At 42.1% G+C, this 16,453-nt stretch overlaps 1 protein-coding gene across 2 annotated transcripts in view; it reads left to right on the top strand.

Moving 5' to 3' along the window:
- The window catches only part of LOC137071582 (peripheral-type benzodiazepine receptor-associated protein 1), a 198,424-nt gene that overhangs the window by 162,931 nt on the left and 19,040 nt on the right, over positions 1-16,453 (top strand). Inside the window, exons 26-29 of one of the 2 annotated variants that reach the window (XM_067439706.1) lie at positions 1,969-2,065; positions 6,728-6,858; positions 8,249-8,417; positions 16,136-16,204. In XM_067439706.1, the coding sequence (XP_067295807.1) occupies positions 1,969-2,065; positions 6,728-6,858; positions 8,249-8,417; positions 16,136-16,204 (466 nt within the window). The remainder of the gene's footprint in view (positions 1-1,968; positions 2,066-6,727; positions 6,859-8,248; positions 8,418-16,135; positions 16,205-16,453) is intronic. The other variant, XM_067439707.1, reaches the window with a different exon arrangement.

The following is a 16,453-nucleotide window of genomic DNA, read 5'->3' as shown; positions in this document are numbered from 1 at the left end:
GTGTGTGTGTGTGTGTGTGTGTGTGTGTGTGTGTGTGTGTGTGTGTGTGTGTGTGTGTGTGTGTGTGTGTGTGTGTGTGTGTGTGTGTGTGTGTGTGTGTGTGTGTGTGTGTGTGTGTGTGTGTGTGTGTGTGTGAGAGAGAGAGAGAATTTGTGTGAATTTCAGGGCTCCAGACTAATTGAACAAAAACGTTTGCATCTCTTTTCCAATCTACATTAGCCAAAGACACCAAAACTTCATGTTGTGCAATTATTTGGCCTCTTTAAAACTCGAGGAAGGTTTGCAAATCCATAAATGCTTGGCCAATGCAATTGCAAACAGTTGTAAATAGCTAGAAGCTCTTATAAACACGTAGGGCCCTATTTTAACTCAAGAAGCATATGGTCTGAAGCGCACGGCACAGGTGCACTTAGTCCGATTCCACTTTTATTAGTTTAATGAAGAGAAAAATGGTCAGTGCGCCTGACACATATGTAGACTTAGAAAATTATTCTTTGTCCCCATTATGGTTGAATCACGGGACCAGACCCCAGTTATTGTGCCAAGAGATCTCTTTTATTACTTTGTATGTCAGACATAGTAGAGACATTGAAAAGTTATAGTCTCATGCCAGTTGTATGCGTTTCTCCATTCCTCGGTCACTCTCCCTCTGTCAGCCTATCCTGCTTTCTTCTGCTATCTCCTGTGGCAGTACACTAAAACTTGATATTATATACCATAGGCAGAACCTATGATTTCCCTACAAGGTGGAAACATGTTGGTTTATGCTAAAATAAACATGTCCATCATGCTTACACATGTTTATCCAATTTCCATAAAAACAACTATCTTTTAGTGTATAAATCCTTCGTATATATGCAGTGGAAAACATTCATTTCCTTATATAGAATAGGCTTACTGTACTACAGTGGACATACACATCTCATCAGCACACGTGTACAGACAAATTACATTTACATTTAATCATTTAGCAGACGCTTTTATCTAGCCTGGCGTGGTCATACTCAACTCCAGTCAGAATATGAGTCTGATGCTCCATTGGGCTGTGATTATGGGGCGTGTTTCAACCCAAGCCCCTTTGATGACGTGATGATTACGTTACTGTTAATCATCTGTCCATCATCGTCTAAAGCCCGCCCTGATGATCTCATTGGTCCAAACTGAAACTGATAATTAGAGAAGATAATTACTCCTCTATGGATCAAGCCCAACCTAAAACATTTGTGGGCGGGGCTAAGTTTGGCTGGCATCCAGGCTAGCTTTTATCCAAAGCGACTTACAAAAAAGGGGAGAGCAATAGAAGCAACGAAACAAACAAGGGCAACAACCTGTAAGAGCTGTAAGAAGTCTCAGTTAATCGAGCACAGGACACAAATCCCCCCCCCCCCCAAAAAAAACAAAAAAAACAACAACAAAAAAACAGAACATTTTATTGGATAGTTAAGTACTAGTCTTCATTGGTCAGGTGCAGTTGGAAAAGATGTGTCTTACGATGCATTTTGAAAATGGCTACAGATAACAAAATTAACAATACAAAATTAAAAATTCTTCACTTGGTCTAAAAGGGTTGTACGAATCTCTTAATAAGTCATGGGTGTGTTCTGGGCATAACCTGCAATAAACCAATCAGAGTCTCATCTCCCATTCCCTTTAAAAACCAGTTGCGCTCGCACCATTGGTGGTAATTTACATGGCAGAATTTGGCTGCTGTGTCCGTGTGTGTGTATTAAGCAAAGCAAAAGTAAAAGTATAATTTGCCAATATAAACTGCAAAGTAAAAAGTATAACTTGGCCCCAAAATGCTTTATTAGCAGCAAGTGGCTCACAAGGGATTGTTTTAGTCTGGAGCCCCTAGTGTTCATATGTGGTATAACATGCAATTTGTGTGACGATGTCATGCCACTGTGATGTTAGTCAGTGACTGTTTCCCACCATTGTCATCGTCTAACTTTGTTTCTCTCACATTAGGAGGCAGGAGGAAGAGAAGCATTGTCGGCAGATCCAGGTGCTGTGTGGTGCGATGCAACTCAAAAATCAACACGCTCTGAAATTAGACTGCATAGAGGTGAGACTCTCTCACTTCCCTCTCTCTCACTCTAGAAGCAGATTAACTCTTGACAGCTTGTCATGACACAGGAGGAATTGACAACTATGAAAATAGCTTCCGGGATAATACCTGACCACTGTGTACTGCAAACAGCTCTCGTTTAGATCACATCCTTTTCTCTCTCATTTATCCATCTCAGACTCTTGCCAACCCACACAACTTTAAACTGCCCTTCTTCCCCAAATGTACTTTCAACCACACCCAAAACCACACGTGCATCTAAAACGGGACTTCTTTTGTTTCTAAATAAAACCCATTAGTATTGTTTTCTGAGGCTAAATTATTGCTCATTCTATTTGATTCAATCTGATTCAAAAAATAATAAAGTATTAAAATTTGGCACATAATCACCCAAGAAGTGGCTTGTTGAGGAATGCTTTTCTACGGGATGAGATGTATAATTTATTTGATTTAAAATCGTGTGGCGAGTCAAGCCATGTCTAGTGGCCATATAATATCATAGAGATTTGGAAGTGGACAACATCTGACCATATCCCAGAATTCATGAACATTGTAGCCTAGTGTCACCCTAGCATTTGTTACTACAGACCAGAGAAATCTCTGAGCTGGAGTCCAAGTCAAGTCTCAGGTCTCTTTATTATAATAAGTCTCTTAAGCGTTGCATCAAGTACGGCGACCCATCCAGGCTGTGTAGAACACTGCAAAGCTATAGGAATTCAAAGCATGTAATATGTTATTTTGACACCTTTCTCTATTAACATACCGTATCAGCTTTGATTTTGTTATATAACTGTAAACAGGCTATTGCAACATGACAAAAACACCAAGAATGCTTTACATTCAAGATAATATCTGTATTTTGCCTTAGCATAAATGCACAGTAGCCTATACAGTACAGACCAAAAATGTAAGTTCTGAAGAAAAAGTACTCCCTTGTCTGTCACTGAATTATAATGATAGTGCACACCTGTGAGAGCACCAGCACCACAACATACTTGGAGGAGGTCCATATTCCACGAGTAGGAATATAGCATGGCCCCTTTAAGAGCTGCACGTTTCCCCATTGAACTGCCGGTATGTGTGTGCGCACCGAACTGTGCCGCGATTCACGCAAACAGTGTGAGTAACACGGACTCGGGAGGGCTGTTGTTCAGAAAACTAACCTGCGTATTCATTTTAGCCGATTTAATGTATTTAGTTCAATAAAACACATGTACTGTAAGCGGTGATGGTGTTAATGATTTACCTCAGACATTAGCGGGACGGCAGAAAATGTGCTCAGTGAACGAAAAACGCACTTTTCGATCTGGAGTCTAATTAAAGTAGAAAATATGGTATCTTATGTAGGCTATAACTGCACTTGTTTCAGAGTAATGTTGTTGAATGTTAAGCCTTCCCCTATTAATGTTTGCTACTGCTGCATTACTATAGCTGATCTCAATTTCTTCAACTACGGGCCACAGATCAAACAGAAAATGCACTGCGTTAATAAAATTAGTGCCGTTAAAATGAATTTGCGTTAACGCGTTATTAGCGCGTTAATTTTGACTGCCCTACTAAAAATAAACATTGTTCACGAGTCCCGCAGCTCGAGTCCAAGTCGAATCTGAAGTCTTTCGAGGACGAGTCTCAAGTCGAGTCTGAAGTCACTGTGTGTGCGACTTAAGTCACACTCGAGTCCGAGTCTCAAACTCGAGTCCCCATCTCTGCTACAGACAAACCTTGATCCTTACACTCTAAAAAATGCTTTTAACTAGGGATGCACGATATTATCGGCACGACATCGGAATCGGCCGATAAACGCTTAAAATATAAAAATCGGCATCGGTCGATATGAAAACATTATGCCGATATGCCTTGCCGATATAATAACGTGTTGATATGCGCCTGCAATAACTCACGTGTGCAAGGAGTGCTACAGCAATAAGACAATGGCAGCACTGCAGTCATTCTTCAAGTGAAAACAAGAAAATTACATTGTACATTGCATGTACAGTGATTTATATTGACTGTTTTTAAATGCTGCCTTGAATTTCTGAATGCACGTACAGACGTGACCGTCAGCAGCAGATTTGCCACGTTTTCACAACAAAACGAACCCAAAACAAGCCCAATCGCGTCTCCCCACTCTCTAGCGCGTGGCAGCCTCCACAGCAGCAGAAGCTCCTCCAGGTCCTAGTGCCCTCCAGCTAGACCGCTATATATTTATACATGTAGTGGGGGCGCTGTTGTTACAGTAATACAATGAAAAGTAGAATACACAAATAAATTGAAGTTACTTCTTGTTCTGAATAAACAAATCAGTAATGATGTCATAAATCACAAGCATGACACTTGTAAATTAAATACTTTTATATACAGTGTATTAATCTGTAATAAAATTTTACAAAATGGATGATGAAAAATTATCCAAGGAGCTCTACAATAATTGTAGAATTAAAAGACAGCATCAATGGATGTCATGCCACCCCCACTTCATGTGCACAAACGTTAAATCCAAAAATACAATATTTAGGTTACAGCTGCATCTGGGGTGAAAAATTACTGACTTTATTATTGTTATTTTCAGAGCTTTTAATATACTCTTATCATAAAAAGAACTTTATTAACATTTATTTATCTTCAACAAGAATCCTTTTAGTAAGGATACCTCGGAAATCTGAAACCAGAATGAAAAAAAATAGTTTTTGCTCAAAATGGTGTTGTTTCCAAACAAAGGGAAAAAATAAACATATATCGGCATCGGTATCGGCATCGGCCAAAATGAGCTGAAAAATATCGGCATATCGGATATCGGCAAAAATCCAATATCGTGCATCCCTACTTTTAACCCAATTTTTGTTGGGTTGTTTTAACCCAATGTTGGGTCAAATATGGAGTAACCCAGCGATTGGGTTGTTTTAACCCTGCGGTTGAGTTAAATATTTGCTTAAGACAACCCAATTGTTGGATTAGTCCATATTTGACCCAACATTGTTTTGTTTTTTTACCCAGAATATTTTTGAGTGTATATATACCATTGCACAATTTTTACTCTATTTTTGAATCTGTGTGTTTCCTTTGACAACATCCACAAGAGGAGGTTTTCCCAAAGGTAGCTCTGGATATTTGCCCTCAAATGTGACACACAGAGGTTGTGAAATGTCCTCTTTGCTCTGCCCTGCTCTTGATTGTTGCTACAGATGGCCTTGATCCTCACTAATGAGATGAGCACATCTCACTGCTGGAGCTTAACACGAACATGACAGACACCTATTACCACCACTGATCATGCTTCTCTGCTTTACACTATATTCCTGACCCCGCCCCCTTCCAACTCATCCAGAAACAGGAATACGATCCTAATGAATTCAGGGTGCTGACCCTCGACCTCCTGATCTTGAGTCCGGCTGTCAGAATCCAAAGTACAGAACTGCAGTTTTATTGTGCATGCATGTCCAATATATTGCACAGGGGGTTTTGGGGGGCATTTGGGTTTGCGTTACATTTATTTACACAGTTTGCAGTTGCATTTATTCATTTAGAAGACACTTGGGTGACTTAAAGTAATACATCTCCTACAGTTGAATTAATTCATGTAGTATATGGGGTGATTTTCAAAATCAATAAAAACCTTATTATAAATTGAGCTCCTATAACGATTGAGCGTATTAGAATGATTTCTGAAGGATCATCTGACCCTGAAGTAATGATGCTGGAAAGTCCGCTTTGCAATCAAAGGAATAAATTACATAACTAATTTTTAAATATATTAAAATATTTAATTGTATTATTATTTTAGAATATTACTGCTTTGATTGTATTTTTTATTAAATAAATGCAACTTTGGTCAGCCTAATCTTTCAAGAACACAATTACTCCAAACCTTTGACCACTCGGGTAGTTTTAATCGGTCCCATGAGAACATTATTCAGAAGTTTGCTGATATCTGAATAGACATTAGTGTCTTTGTCTCTTCCTGTCGCTCTCACTCTGTGCAGAGGACTCATGTGCGCACGTTTCTCTAGCGGCTCATGGCGGCTTAGGATCAGGAGGTTTTAGTATGATTACCTCACTTAAGGACACGCCTGGGCCGCACCATTATTTTGTTCAGCCGGGGGGAGACAGCGAATGTTAGTTCACTGGCTTTAATGTTTGGAATGCTTCAAGGAAAATGTGAAAATTGCCTAAAATAGAATAGATTAATTTATTATGTAAGGATGCAATGAAATTTAATAAAAACACATGAACAAACATGAGTAAAAAAGCCTGAATTAGCCAAGAGGCTATTTTTCATCTGTAGTCCCCTGGCCAAGATGTTAAAAGAGCAATACAATATGAAACAAATATGCATAGTTAATAACAACACAAAACAAATAAAAAAAAAAACATTACTCGCAAATGACAAATACACAAAACACACAGCTAAAACAACCATAAAAGGCACAAGACACATACAGCCTATAAAAACAAATACAAAACCAATGTTTTACAGAGAGACACAACAGGTTCAAGTCTTTAGTTTTCACAGATATATATATCCATCAGCCATATGTTTTTTTTTTTTTATTGTAATGAAACTTTGCACAGCTTCCCATTCCCAATGTATTTTAAATAGGCATGATATCCTGATCAACCATAACTGTTGCTGCGTATAAATGTTACTCTTTGGTGTTGCAGAGCCCAGACCATCTGGAGAAAATGAGGTCCGAGTCTTCGTTGCCCTCTTCCCATATGAACCTGCAGTCATGTCACCCAATCCTGACGCGGCTGAAGAGGAACTTCCCTTTAAAGAGGGACAGATTATCAAGGTTTGACTTGACTTTGAGCTTGGGATTTTCACACATGCATGCATTAGACCATACTAGCTTAACTCTTTCCCCGCCAGTGTTTAAAAAAAAGTTGCCAGCCACTGCCAGGGTATTTTAATCATTTTTACAAAAATATACAATATTCTGTTGTATGAATTATCCAAGCATGCAATATATCAAAAGAAAAAACATACCCTCTTCTTTTAAAGCAGCACTAGGTAACTTTTCAAGTTAACTTTTCATAATATATTTTCAAGACTCTTGTGATGATACATCGACTTACAATAGGCTGAATGACACGTCTGCCATAGCCTGATGGTGTCTGTATCGTTTTTAATCGTACTTTTAAACTTTGGGTTTCGGGTAGTTCCTTACATTCGGACGTGCCAGCCCAACTTTGTTCGTCGGATAATATAGTCATGTCCGAAGCAGCACAGACAAATAAGAAAGAAAAGGTTTGGTTGGAGGAAAGCAATAAGAGGAAATGAAAAAGTGCTGTGATTAAAGGCAGAACGAGGATCAACATGTGACCAGCGTTTGCTCGTCGGCGTGAGCTGAAGGAGGCGTGCCCGACCGATGCTGTCCTGCTTGTTACGGTGATTACCGACCACTCAAACATTGAACTGAAGTATCATATAGATTCTGTAAAACGCTAACCAATAGACTACTATAATGACGCTGGCTTGTAAACGTGAGCATCGTGATTTGGCATTTGAAATTATGAACCCATGAAATGATATTCATATGACATGCTGAAACATCTGCCACTGACTGTACCTGGGATGAAGACATTTCACACGCGCCGCCAGAAGAACTCCTCCTGCAGTGTTCAGGGGAACTGTTAGTGCTGCACCGACCCGCGGGGCGCTTTTATTAAGTTATTTGGCCCGCCCCGCACCACTGTATATATTTTTACAACCCGCCCCGCACCCGCGACCATTAAACAGACATACGGGGTCCGCGGGTTATGAGACGACCTGCGCATCACTAGTTCAGGGCTATCAGGGTTGACAAATGCACGCGCGATGGCGTCCCCTGTTGTAGGATGACAGCTTACGACAGTCGTTGAGGACATTATTTTTTCCCAACTGTAGGGGGACCCCGAGAGCAAAAGTTACCCAGTGCTGCTTCAAACTATTTTTTTTATTCTAGCTTAATGCATTGTTTTTCTGTCAGCACTTCAATATGGGTAAGTTTAATAAAAAAAAGCAACATTTTGAACAAAAGCTGAGAAAATAACGTTTTTGTTCAAGACTGACTCCAGATCAGATTCAGAGATGATCAAACACAGATGGACAAAACACATATAAGTCACACAAGTCTCCAGTGTGACCCGCGCAGATACTTGAAGTTTCTGTTCGATGTTCATTTCAGTGTTTCTTCTCTGCAGGTTTACGGGGACAAAGATGCCGATGGTTTCTACCGAGGCGAGGCGGGCGGTCATCGTGGCTTTGTCCCGTGTAATATGGTTTCAGAGATCCAGGTTGATGATGAGGAGACCAGAGACCAGCTCCTGATGCAGGGCTTCCTCACCACGGAGGCGTCTATGGAAAAGATAGGTGTGTTTATCATTGCATGTGTCAAACTCGTACATCCATCTCTGTTTTCACTCCAATATATCAGGTTACTAGTCAGATTTGAGCAAAATTGTTCCACTGATATCCAGCCCAGCAAACTGTTCTATGATCGCTTTGTGCTCCAGTGATTTGCAAAGAAAGAATGATAATGCCGTATGAGATACTATACGGTTCAAATGTTTGAACTGATACTTTGGAAATAGATACTTTTCTACCTTAAAGGGGGGTGAAACACTCAGTTTCAGTCAATCTCATGTCAATCTTGAGTACCTATAGAGTAGCATTGCATCCTGCATATCTCCGAAAAGTCTTTATTTTTTTTATAATTATATAAGAAAGATGCGCTGTTCCGAGTCTTTCCGAAAAAAGCCGAGCGGGTGAGGGCGTGTCGTGTGAGCGGAGCTAAATAATGACGTGTGCGCGCCGCTGCTATTGTGATGAGTCAAGTGCGTCGTAAAGCTGTGTCATCCCTAACAGCGGGAAAAAAACTTTATTCAAAATAAAAATATGGCTTTTAATCAGATACAGCCATACATCTATGATCCGGAATCAGACCCAGAGGCTGCAGTTGAACAGGAGCAGCAGCAAAAACGACTAGAGCAGGACGTCTCTATGTGGTACAAGTTATACACTAACTATATAATATGCTGAGCGGCTTGTGTTATTTACATATTTATACTTGAATTATATCGTCGTATTTTTGTCTTTGAAGGTGTACATGTGGGAAGTGCAGTTGTGCACGTGTGTGTGTGTGTTTACGCGTGGTTTGTGTAGACAGTAAGCGGACCGGTTTTGCACGGCAGGCTAAGTTAGTGTTTACATAGAAAGACACGGAATAGTAGCGCATTTGAATGAAGAAGCGCGCTTATTTAGTTCAACATATTTCCCCACTCTTTGTGTATTGTTGTTTGGAGTGCTTTTACAATACACAAACATAAAGTTACACATATAGTGGCCAGCTAAACAAATGTACACGCACTACACATCGCATGCTCCATTGATCAATTAACTATACGTGATCATGTTTGGGCTACTTGATGAGCATAGGCAAAAACACAGACATTTGAAGCAGTCTCACTCACCGCCCGCGGTTCTAACGTTGGGACTGCTCCATCCTTCAGCATTAGGCGATCGGGAAAATCCGGCGTCGAGCTGGGCCTTGTTTATGAAACAGTCGGCACCCAAATGCAGCGAACAGATATAAACATTCGCGCAACTCAGTTGCTGATCCGGAAAAGCAAATTCCATCCACTGTTGCCTTAACGCGGGGTTTTTGGGGAATCTGTGCAGGACTGTCTTGGTCTGGCAACCAAAAACGCACTTTTTTGGTGACATTGTTAGTTGTGCACATCACCTGTCCAGCAGCCTACAAGCCAGCGCTTTGATGGGCGCAGCCTGTTGCTTTCGCTCTCTCTCCCTCTCTCTCTCTCTCTCTCTCTCTCTCTCTCTCTCTCTCTCTCTCACGCGCTTCCGGTAGAATTGTCCGTAAGGCCCATACAAGGAAATTCCGCCCCCATTAACGTCAAAGGGGACGCATGATCGCAAAAAAATTGCCGAAACTTATGACTAACCGGAAGTAGTATTTTTGACAAAGAAATACTCCCATCAAACGTCCACCTTAACTTTTGAAACTTTGTCCATGTTTAGTATGGGAATCCAAGTCTTTAACAGTGTAAAAAGATCAGTATGCATGAAACAGCATTTCACCCCCCCTTTAATAAGAAATTGATAGATATTCAGCAATAGCTGTTTCCATCCAAAGTTTGCAAAGTTGACCTTTGCACAAATTTGGTGCAGAAATATTGCATAAATAGTCACTTCCTGGGAAACTGGTGTAAAATATCTGTAATAAAAATGGAAGTTGCTTCAATCTGGCTCTTTTCCCTCCGTCATAAATGAGTGTCGTCTCAGAGCGTCGCAAGGCAAATGTATTTGTATAGCACATTTCATACCCAATGGCAATTCAAAGTGCTTTACATAGAAATTATTTAAAATAGTGATAACATATGCATAAGAAATAAGAAACACAATAAACGCTGTCATGTTCTCTTGCGTTGGGATGCTGGTGTTTGGGAACGCAATTGTGTGTGAGACGCTTCTGGAGGAATACACACACACACACACACACACACACACACACACACACACACACACACACACACACAAGGGGACATTCCATAGGCGTTATGGTTTTTATACTGTACAAACAGTATTCTCTATTCCCTTACACTGCCCCTGCCCCTAAACCTACCCAACACACACACACACACACACACACACACACACACACACACACACACACACACACACACACTCACTCACTCACTCACTCTAAACGCTTCTGAAGGAATGTTTTCAACATTAATAATAATCATAAATGTGTGTTGATCATCAGATCCTCCTATGAGAATGATTAGTGAAGGATCATGTGACACCGAAGACTGGAGTAATGATGATAAATTCAGCTTTGATCACATGAAAACATTACAGTAAACTATACACCGATCAGGCATAACATTATGAACGTGATGTCAAAAACACTGATGATCTCTTCATCACGGCTCCTGTTAGTGGGTGGGATATATTAGGCAGCAAGTGAACATTTTGTCCTCAGAGTTGATGTGTTAGAAGCGGGAAAAATGGGCAAGCGTAAGGATTTGAGCGAGTTTGGACAAGGGCCAGATTGTGATGTCAAGACGACAACTCATTTTATCTCATTTTTGGCCATTTTTAATAAATGAATCATGGCTGACTGAGAATAGCACATTTCTATAATTCCGCTGCATTTCTTGAATCTGTTCTTGATTTAATTTGGCTCATGTTTCACAGTCCTAGTTTCATTTCAGATCACAATGCTTTGTCGTTTTTACAAAAGTGCCAAAGTCCTGTCGTTGTAATGTGTGTGTTTTTGTGGTCACTGTATGAGCAGTTCAAAGAGCAACAACATGGATCGTCTCTCCCAGAATGCTTTGCTGCAGTGGCGGCTCAGCCCTTTCTCTCTCACTGTGGCGCCTCATTGCTGATGCTAATGCTTATTCTGTTGTTTAAAGGGTTCGTTCAACCAAAAATTTAAATTGTCATTTACTCACTCTCATGTCACAGCACGTTTGAGCTTCAGCGAGAACCAATGAGGTTCATTCTCATGTCACAGCACGTTTGAGCTTCAGCGAGAACCAATGAGGTTCATTCTCGTGTTACGCTTCACGTTTGAGCTTCAGCGAGAACCAATGAGGTTCATTCTCGTGTTACGCAGCACGTTTGAGCTTCAGCGAGAACCAATGAGGTTCATTCTCGTGTTACGCATCACGTTTGAGCTTCAGCGAGAACCAATGAGGTTCATTCTCGTGTTACGCATCACGTTTGAGCTTTAGCGAGAACCAATGAGGTTCATTCTCGTGTTACGCATCACGTTTAAGCTTCAGCAAGAACCAATGAGGTTCATTCTCGTGTTACGCATCACGTTTAAGCTTCAGCGAGAACCAATGAGGTTCATTCTCATGTCACAGCACGTTTGAGCTTTCTCAAGAACCAATGAGGTTCAATCTCTTGTTACGCATCACGTTGAGCTTCAGCGAGAACCAATGAGGTTCATTCTCGTGTTACGCATCATGCTTGAGCTTCAGCGAGAACCAATGAGGTTCATTCTCTTGTTACGCATCACGTTGAGCTTCAGCGAGAACCAATGAGGTTCATTCTCGTGTTACGCATCACGTTTAAGCTTCAGCAAGAACCAATGAGGTTCATTCTCGTGTTACGCATCACGTTTAAGCTTCAGCGAGAACCAATGAGGTTCATTCTCATGTCACAGCACGTTTGAGCTTTCTCAAGAACCAATGAGGTTCAATCTCTTGTTACGCATCACGTTGAGCTTCAGCGAGAACCAATGAGGTTCATTCTCGTGTTACGCATCATGCTTGAGCTTCAGCGAGAACCAATGAGGTTCATTCTCGTGTTACGCAGCACGTTTGAGCTTCAGCGAGAACCAATGAGGTTCATTCTGGTGTTACGCATCACGTTTGAGCTTCAGCGAGAACCAATGAGGTTCATTCTCTTGTTACGCATCACGTTGAGCTTCAGCGAGAACCAATGAGGTTCATTCTCGTGTTACGCTTCATGCTTGAGCTTCAGCGAGAACCAATGAGGTTCATTCTGGTGTTACGCATCACGTTTGAGCTTCAGCGAGAACCAATAAGGTTCATTCTGGTGTTACGCATCACGTTTGAGCTTCAGCGAGAACCAATGAGGTTCATTCTGGTGTTACGCATCACGTTTGAGCTTCAGCGAGAACCAATGAGGTTCATTCTGGTGTTACGCATCACGTTTGAGCTTCAGCGAGAACCAATGAGGTTCATTCTCATGTCACAGCACGTTTGAGCTTCAGCGAGAACCAATGAGGTTCATTCTCGTCTTACGCATCACGTTTGAGCTTCAGCGAGAACCAATGAGGTTCATTCTCGTGTTACGCAGCACGTTTGAGCTTTAGCGAGAACCAATGAGGTTCATTCTCGTGTTACGCAGCACGTTTGAGCTTCAGCGAGAACCAATGAGGTTCATTCTCGTGTTACGCATCACGTTTGAGCTTTAGCGAGAACCAATGAGGTTCATTCTCGTGTTACGCATCACGTTTAAGCTTCAGCAAGAACCAATGAGGTTCATTCTCGTGTTACGCATCACGTTTAAGCTTCAGCGAGAACCAATGAGGTTCATTCTCATGTCACAGCACGTTTGAGCTTTCTCAAGAACCAATGAGGTTCAATCTCTTGTTACGCATCACGTTGAGCTTCAGCGAGAACCAATGAGGTTCATTCTCGTGTTACGCATCATGCTTGAGCTTCAGCGAGAACCAATGAGGTTCATTCTCGTGTTACGCATCACGTTTAAGCTTCAGCGAGAACCAATGAGGTTCATTCTCATGTCACAGCACGTTTGAGCTTTCTCAAGAACCAATGAGGTTCAATCTCTTGTTACGCATCACGTTGAGCTTCAGCGAGAACCAATGAGGTTCATTCTCGTGTTACGCATCATGCTTGAGCTTCAGCGAGAACCAATGAGGTTCATTCTCGTGTTACGCAGCACGTTTGAGCTTCAGCGAGAACCAATGAGGTTCATTCTCGTGTTACGGAGCACGTTTGAGCTTCAGCGAGAACCAATGAGGTTCATTCTGGTGTTACGCAGCACGTTTGAGCTTCAGCGAGAACCAATGAGGTTCATTCTCGTGTTACGCAGCACGTTTGAGCTTCAGCGAGAACCAATGAGGTTCATTCTCTTGTTACGCATCACGTTGAGCTTCAGCGAGAACCAATGAGGTTCATTCTCGTGTTACGCATCACGTTTAAGCTTCAGCAAGAACCAATGAGGTTCATTCTCGTGTTACGCATCACGTTTAAGCTTCAGCGAGAACCAATGAGGTTCATTCTCATGTCACAGCACGTTTGAGCTTTCTCAAGAACCAATGAGGTTCAATCTCTTGTTACGCATCACGTTGAGCTTCAGCGAGAACCAATGAGGTTCATTCTCGTGTTACGCATCATGCTTGAGCTTCAGCGAGAACCAATGAGGTTCATTCTCGTGTTACGCAGCACGTTTGAGCTTCAGCGAGAACCAATGAGGTTCATTCTCGTGTTACGCAGCACGTTTGAGCTTCAGCGAGAACCAATGAGGTTCATTCTCTTGTTACGCATCACGTTGAGCTTCAGCGAGAACCAATGAGGTTCATTCTCGTGTTACGCTTCATGCTTGAGCTTCAGCGAGAACCAATGAGGTTCATTCTGGTGTTACGCATCACGTTTGAGCTTCAGCGAGAACCAATGAGGTTCATTCTGGTGTTACGCATCACGTTTGAGCTTCAGCGAGAACCAATGAGGTTCATTCTGGTGTTACGCATCACGTTTGAGCTTCAGCGAGAACCAATGAGGTTCATTCTGGTGTTACGCATCACGTTTGAGCTTCAGCGAGAACCAATGAGGTTCATTCTCGTGTTACGCTTCACGTTTGAGCTTCAGCGAGAACCAATGAGGTTCATTCTCGTCTTACGCATCACGTTTGAGCTTCAGCGAGAACCAATGAGGTTCATTCTGGTGTTACGTATCACGTTTGAGCTTCAGCGAGAACCAATGAGGTTCATTCTCGTGTTACGCAGCACGTTTGAGCTTCAGCGAGAACCAATGAGGTTAATTCTGGTGTTACGCAGCACGTTTGAGCTTCAGCGAGAACCAATGAGGTTCATTCTGGTGTTACGCTTCACGTTTGAGCTTCAGCGAGAACCAATGAGGTTCATTCTCGTCTTACGCATCACGTTTGAGCTTCAGCGAGAACCAATGAGGTTCATTCTCGTGTTACGCTTCACGTTTGAGCTTCAGCGAGAACCAATGAGGTTCATTCTCGTGTTACGCATCACGTTTGAGCTTCAGCGAGAACCAATGAGGTTCATTCTCGTGTTACGCATCACGTTTGAGCTTCAGCGAGAACCAATGAGGTTCATTCTCGTGTTACGCTTCACGTTTGAGCTTCAGCGAGAACCAATGAGGTTCATTCTCGTGTTACGCATCACGTTTGAGCTTCAGCGAGAACCAATGAGGTTCATTCTCGTGTTACGCATCACGTTTGAGCTTCAGCGAGAACCAATGAGGTTCATTCTGGTGTTACGCATCACGTTTGAGCTTCAGCGAGAACCAATGAGGTTCATTCTGGTGTTACGCATCACGTTTGAGCTTCAGCGAGAACCAATGAGGTTCATTCTGGTGTTACGCATCACGTTTGAGCTTCAGCGAGAACCAATGAGGTTCATTCTCGTGTTACGCAGCACGTTTGAGCTTCAGCGAGAACCAATGAGGTTCATTCTCGTGTTACGCTTCACGTTTGAGCTTCAGCGAGAACCAATGAGGTTCATTCTCGTGTTACGCATCACGTTTGAGCTTCAGCGAGAACCAATGAGGTTCATTCTCGTGTTACGCATCACGTTTGAGCTTCAGCGAGAACCAATGAGGTTCATTCTGGTGTTACGCAGCACGTTTGAGCTTCAGCGAGAACCAATGAGGTTCATTCTCGTGTTACGCAGCACGTTTGAGCTTCAGCGAGAACCAATGAGGTTCATTCTGGTGTTACGCTTCACGTTTGAGCTTCAGCGAGAACCAATGAGGTACATTCTCGTGTTACGCTTCACGTTTGAGCTTCAGCGAGAACCAATGAGGTTCATTCTCGTGTTACGCAGCACGTTTGAGCTTCAGCGAGAACCAATGATGTTCATTCTCGTGTTACGCAGCACGTTTGAGCTTCAGCGAGAACCAATGAGGTTCATTCTCGTGTTACGCAGCACGTTTGAGCTTCAGCGAGAACCAATGAGGTTCATTCTCGTGTTACGCAGCACGTTTGAGCTTCAGCGAGAACCAATGAGGTTCATTCTCGTGTTACGCAGCACGTTTGAGCTTCAGCGAGAACCAATGAGGTTCATTCTGGTGTTACGCATCACGTTTGAGCTTCAGTGAGAACCAATGAGGTTCATTCTGGTGTTGAAATCCTTATGGGTTCGGAACAACATGAGGCTGAGTAAAAGGTGACAGATTTTTCATTTTTTGGATGAACTATCCCTTTAATCTCTTGTTTTCAGCTTGGTTCTTGTTTTGCTTTTCTTTTGGCTTCTCATTCATTCTTGTCTGCCTACTTGTCTTTTTTCCCTCGTATCCTGTTTAAATTTCATAAAGACGCCCGCTTACATGCACCGCTTCCACGCCGCACCGCTGCTCCGCCGAAACCTAGACGCTCCAAGAAAGGTGTGTGTGAGCGCTCGCTGTCTCCTCCTTCACCCTCCCAGACTTCACCTGCGTTTGGTTTGCTGAATTTCTGCTTCTGCATCAGGAACTTTGACCAAAGGGGGCTATGGGAATTAGATATTCTTGGTGCCACTAGTTTTATTTTTGAACCACAGTCAGCATGAAATCAAAAATAACCCTAATAAATAAGCCTGGTCTTACTCTGCATGATTCAATGCATGCTATTGTAATGAAAATTATGCATAAAAA

The sequence above is a fragment of the Pseudorasbora parva genome, chromosome 3 (genome assembly GCF_024679245.1).
Source record: "Pseudorasbora parva isolate DD20220531a chromosome 3, ASM2467924v1, whole genome shotgun sequence".
Taxonomy (NCBI): Eukaryota; Metazoa; Chordata; class Actinopteri; order Cypriniformes; family Gobionidae; genus Pseudorasbora; species Pseudorasbora parva.
Note: the sequence above shows the minus strand (reverse complement) of the source record. Positions and strands in the feature narration are given on the sequence as shown.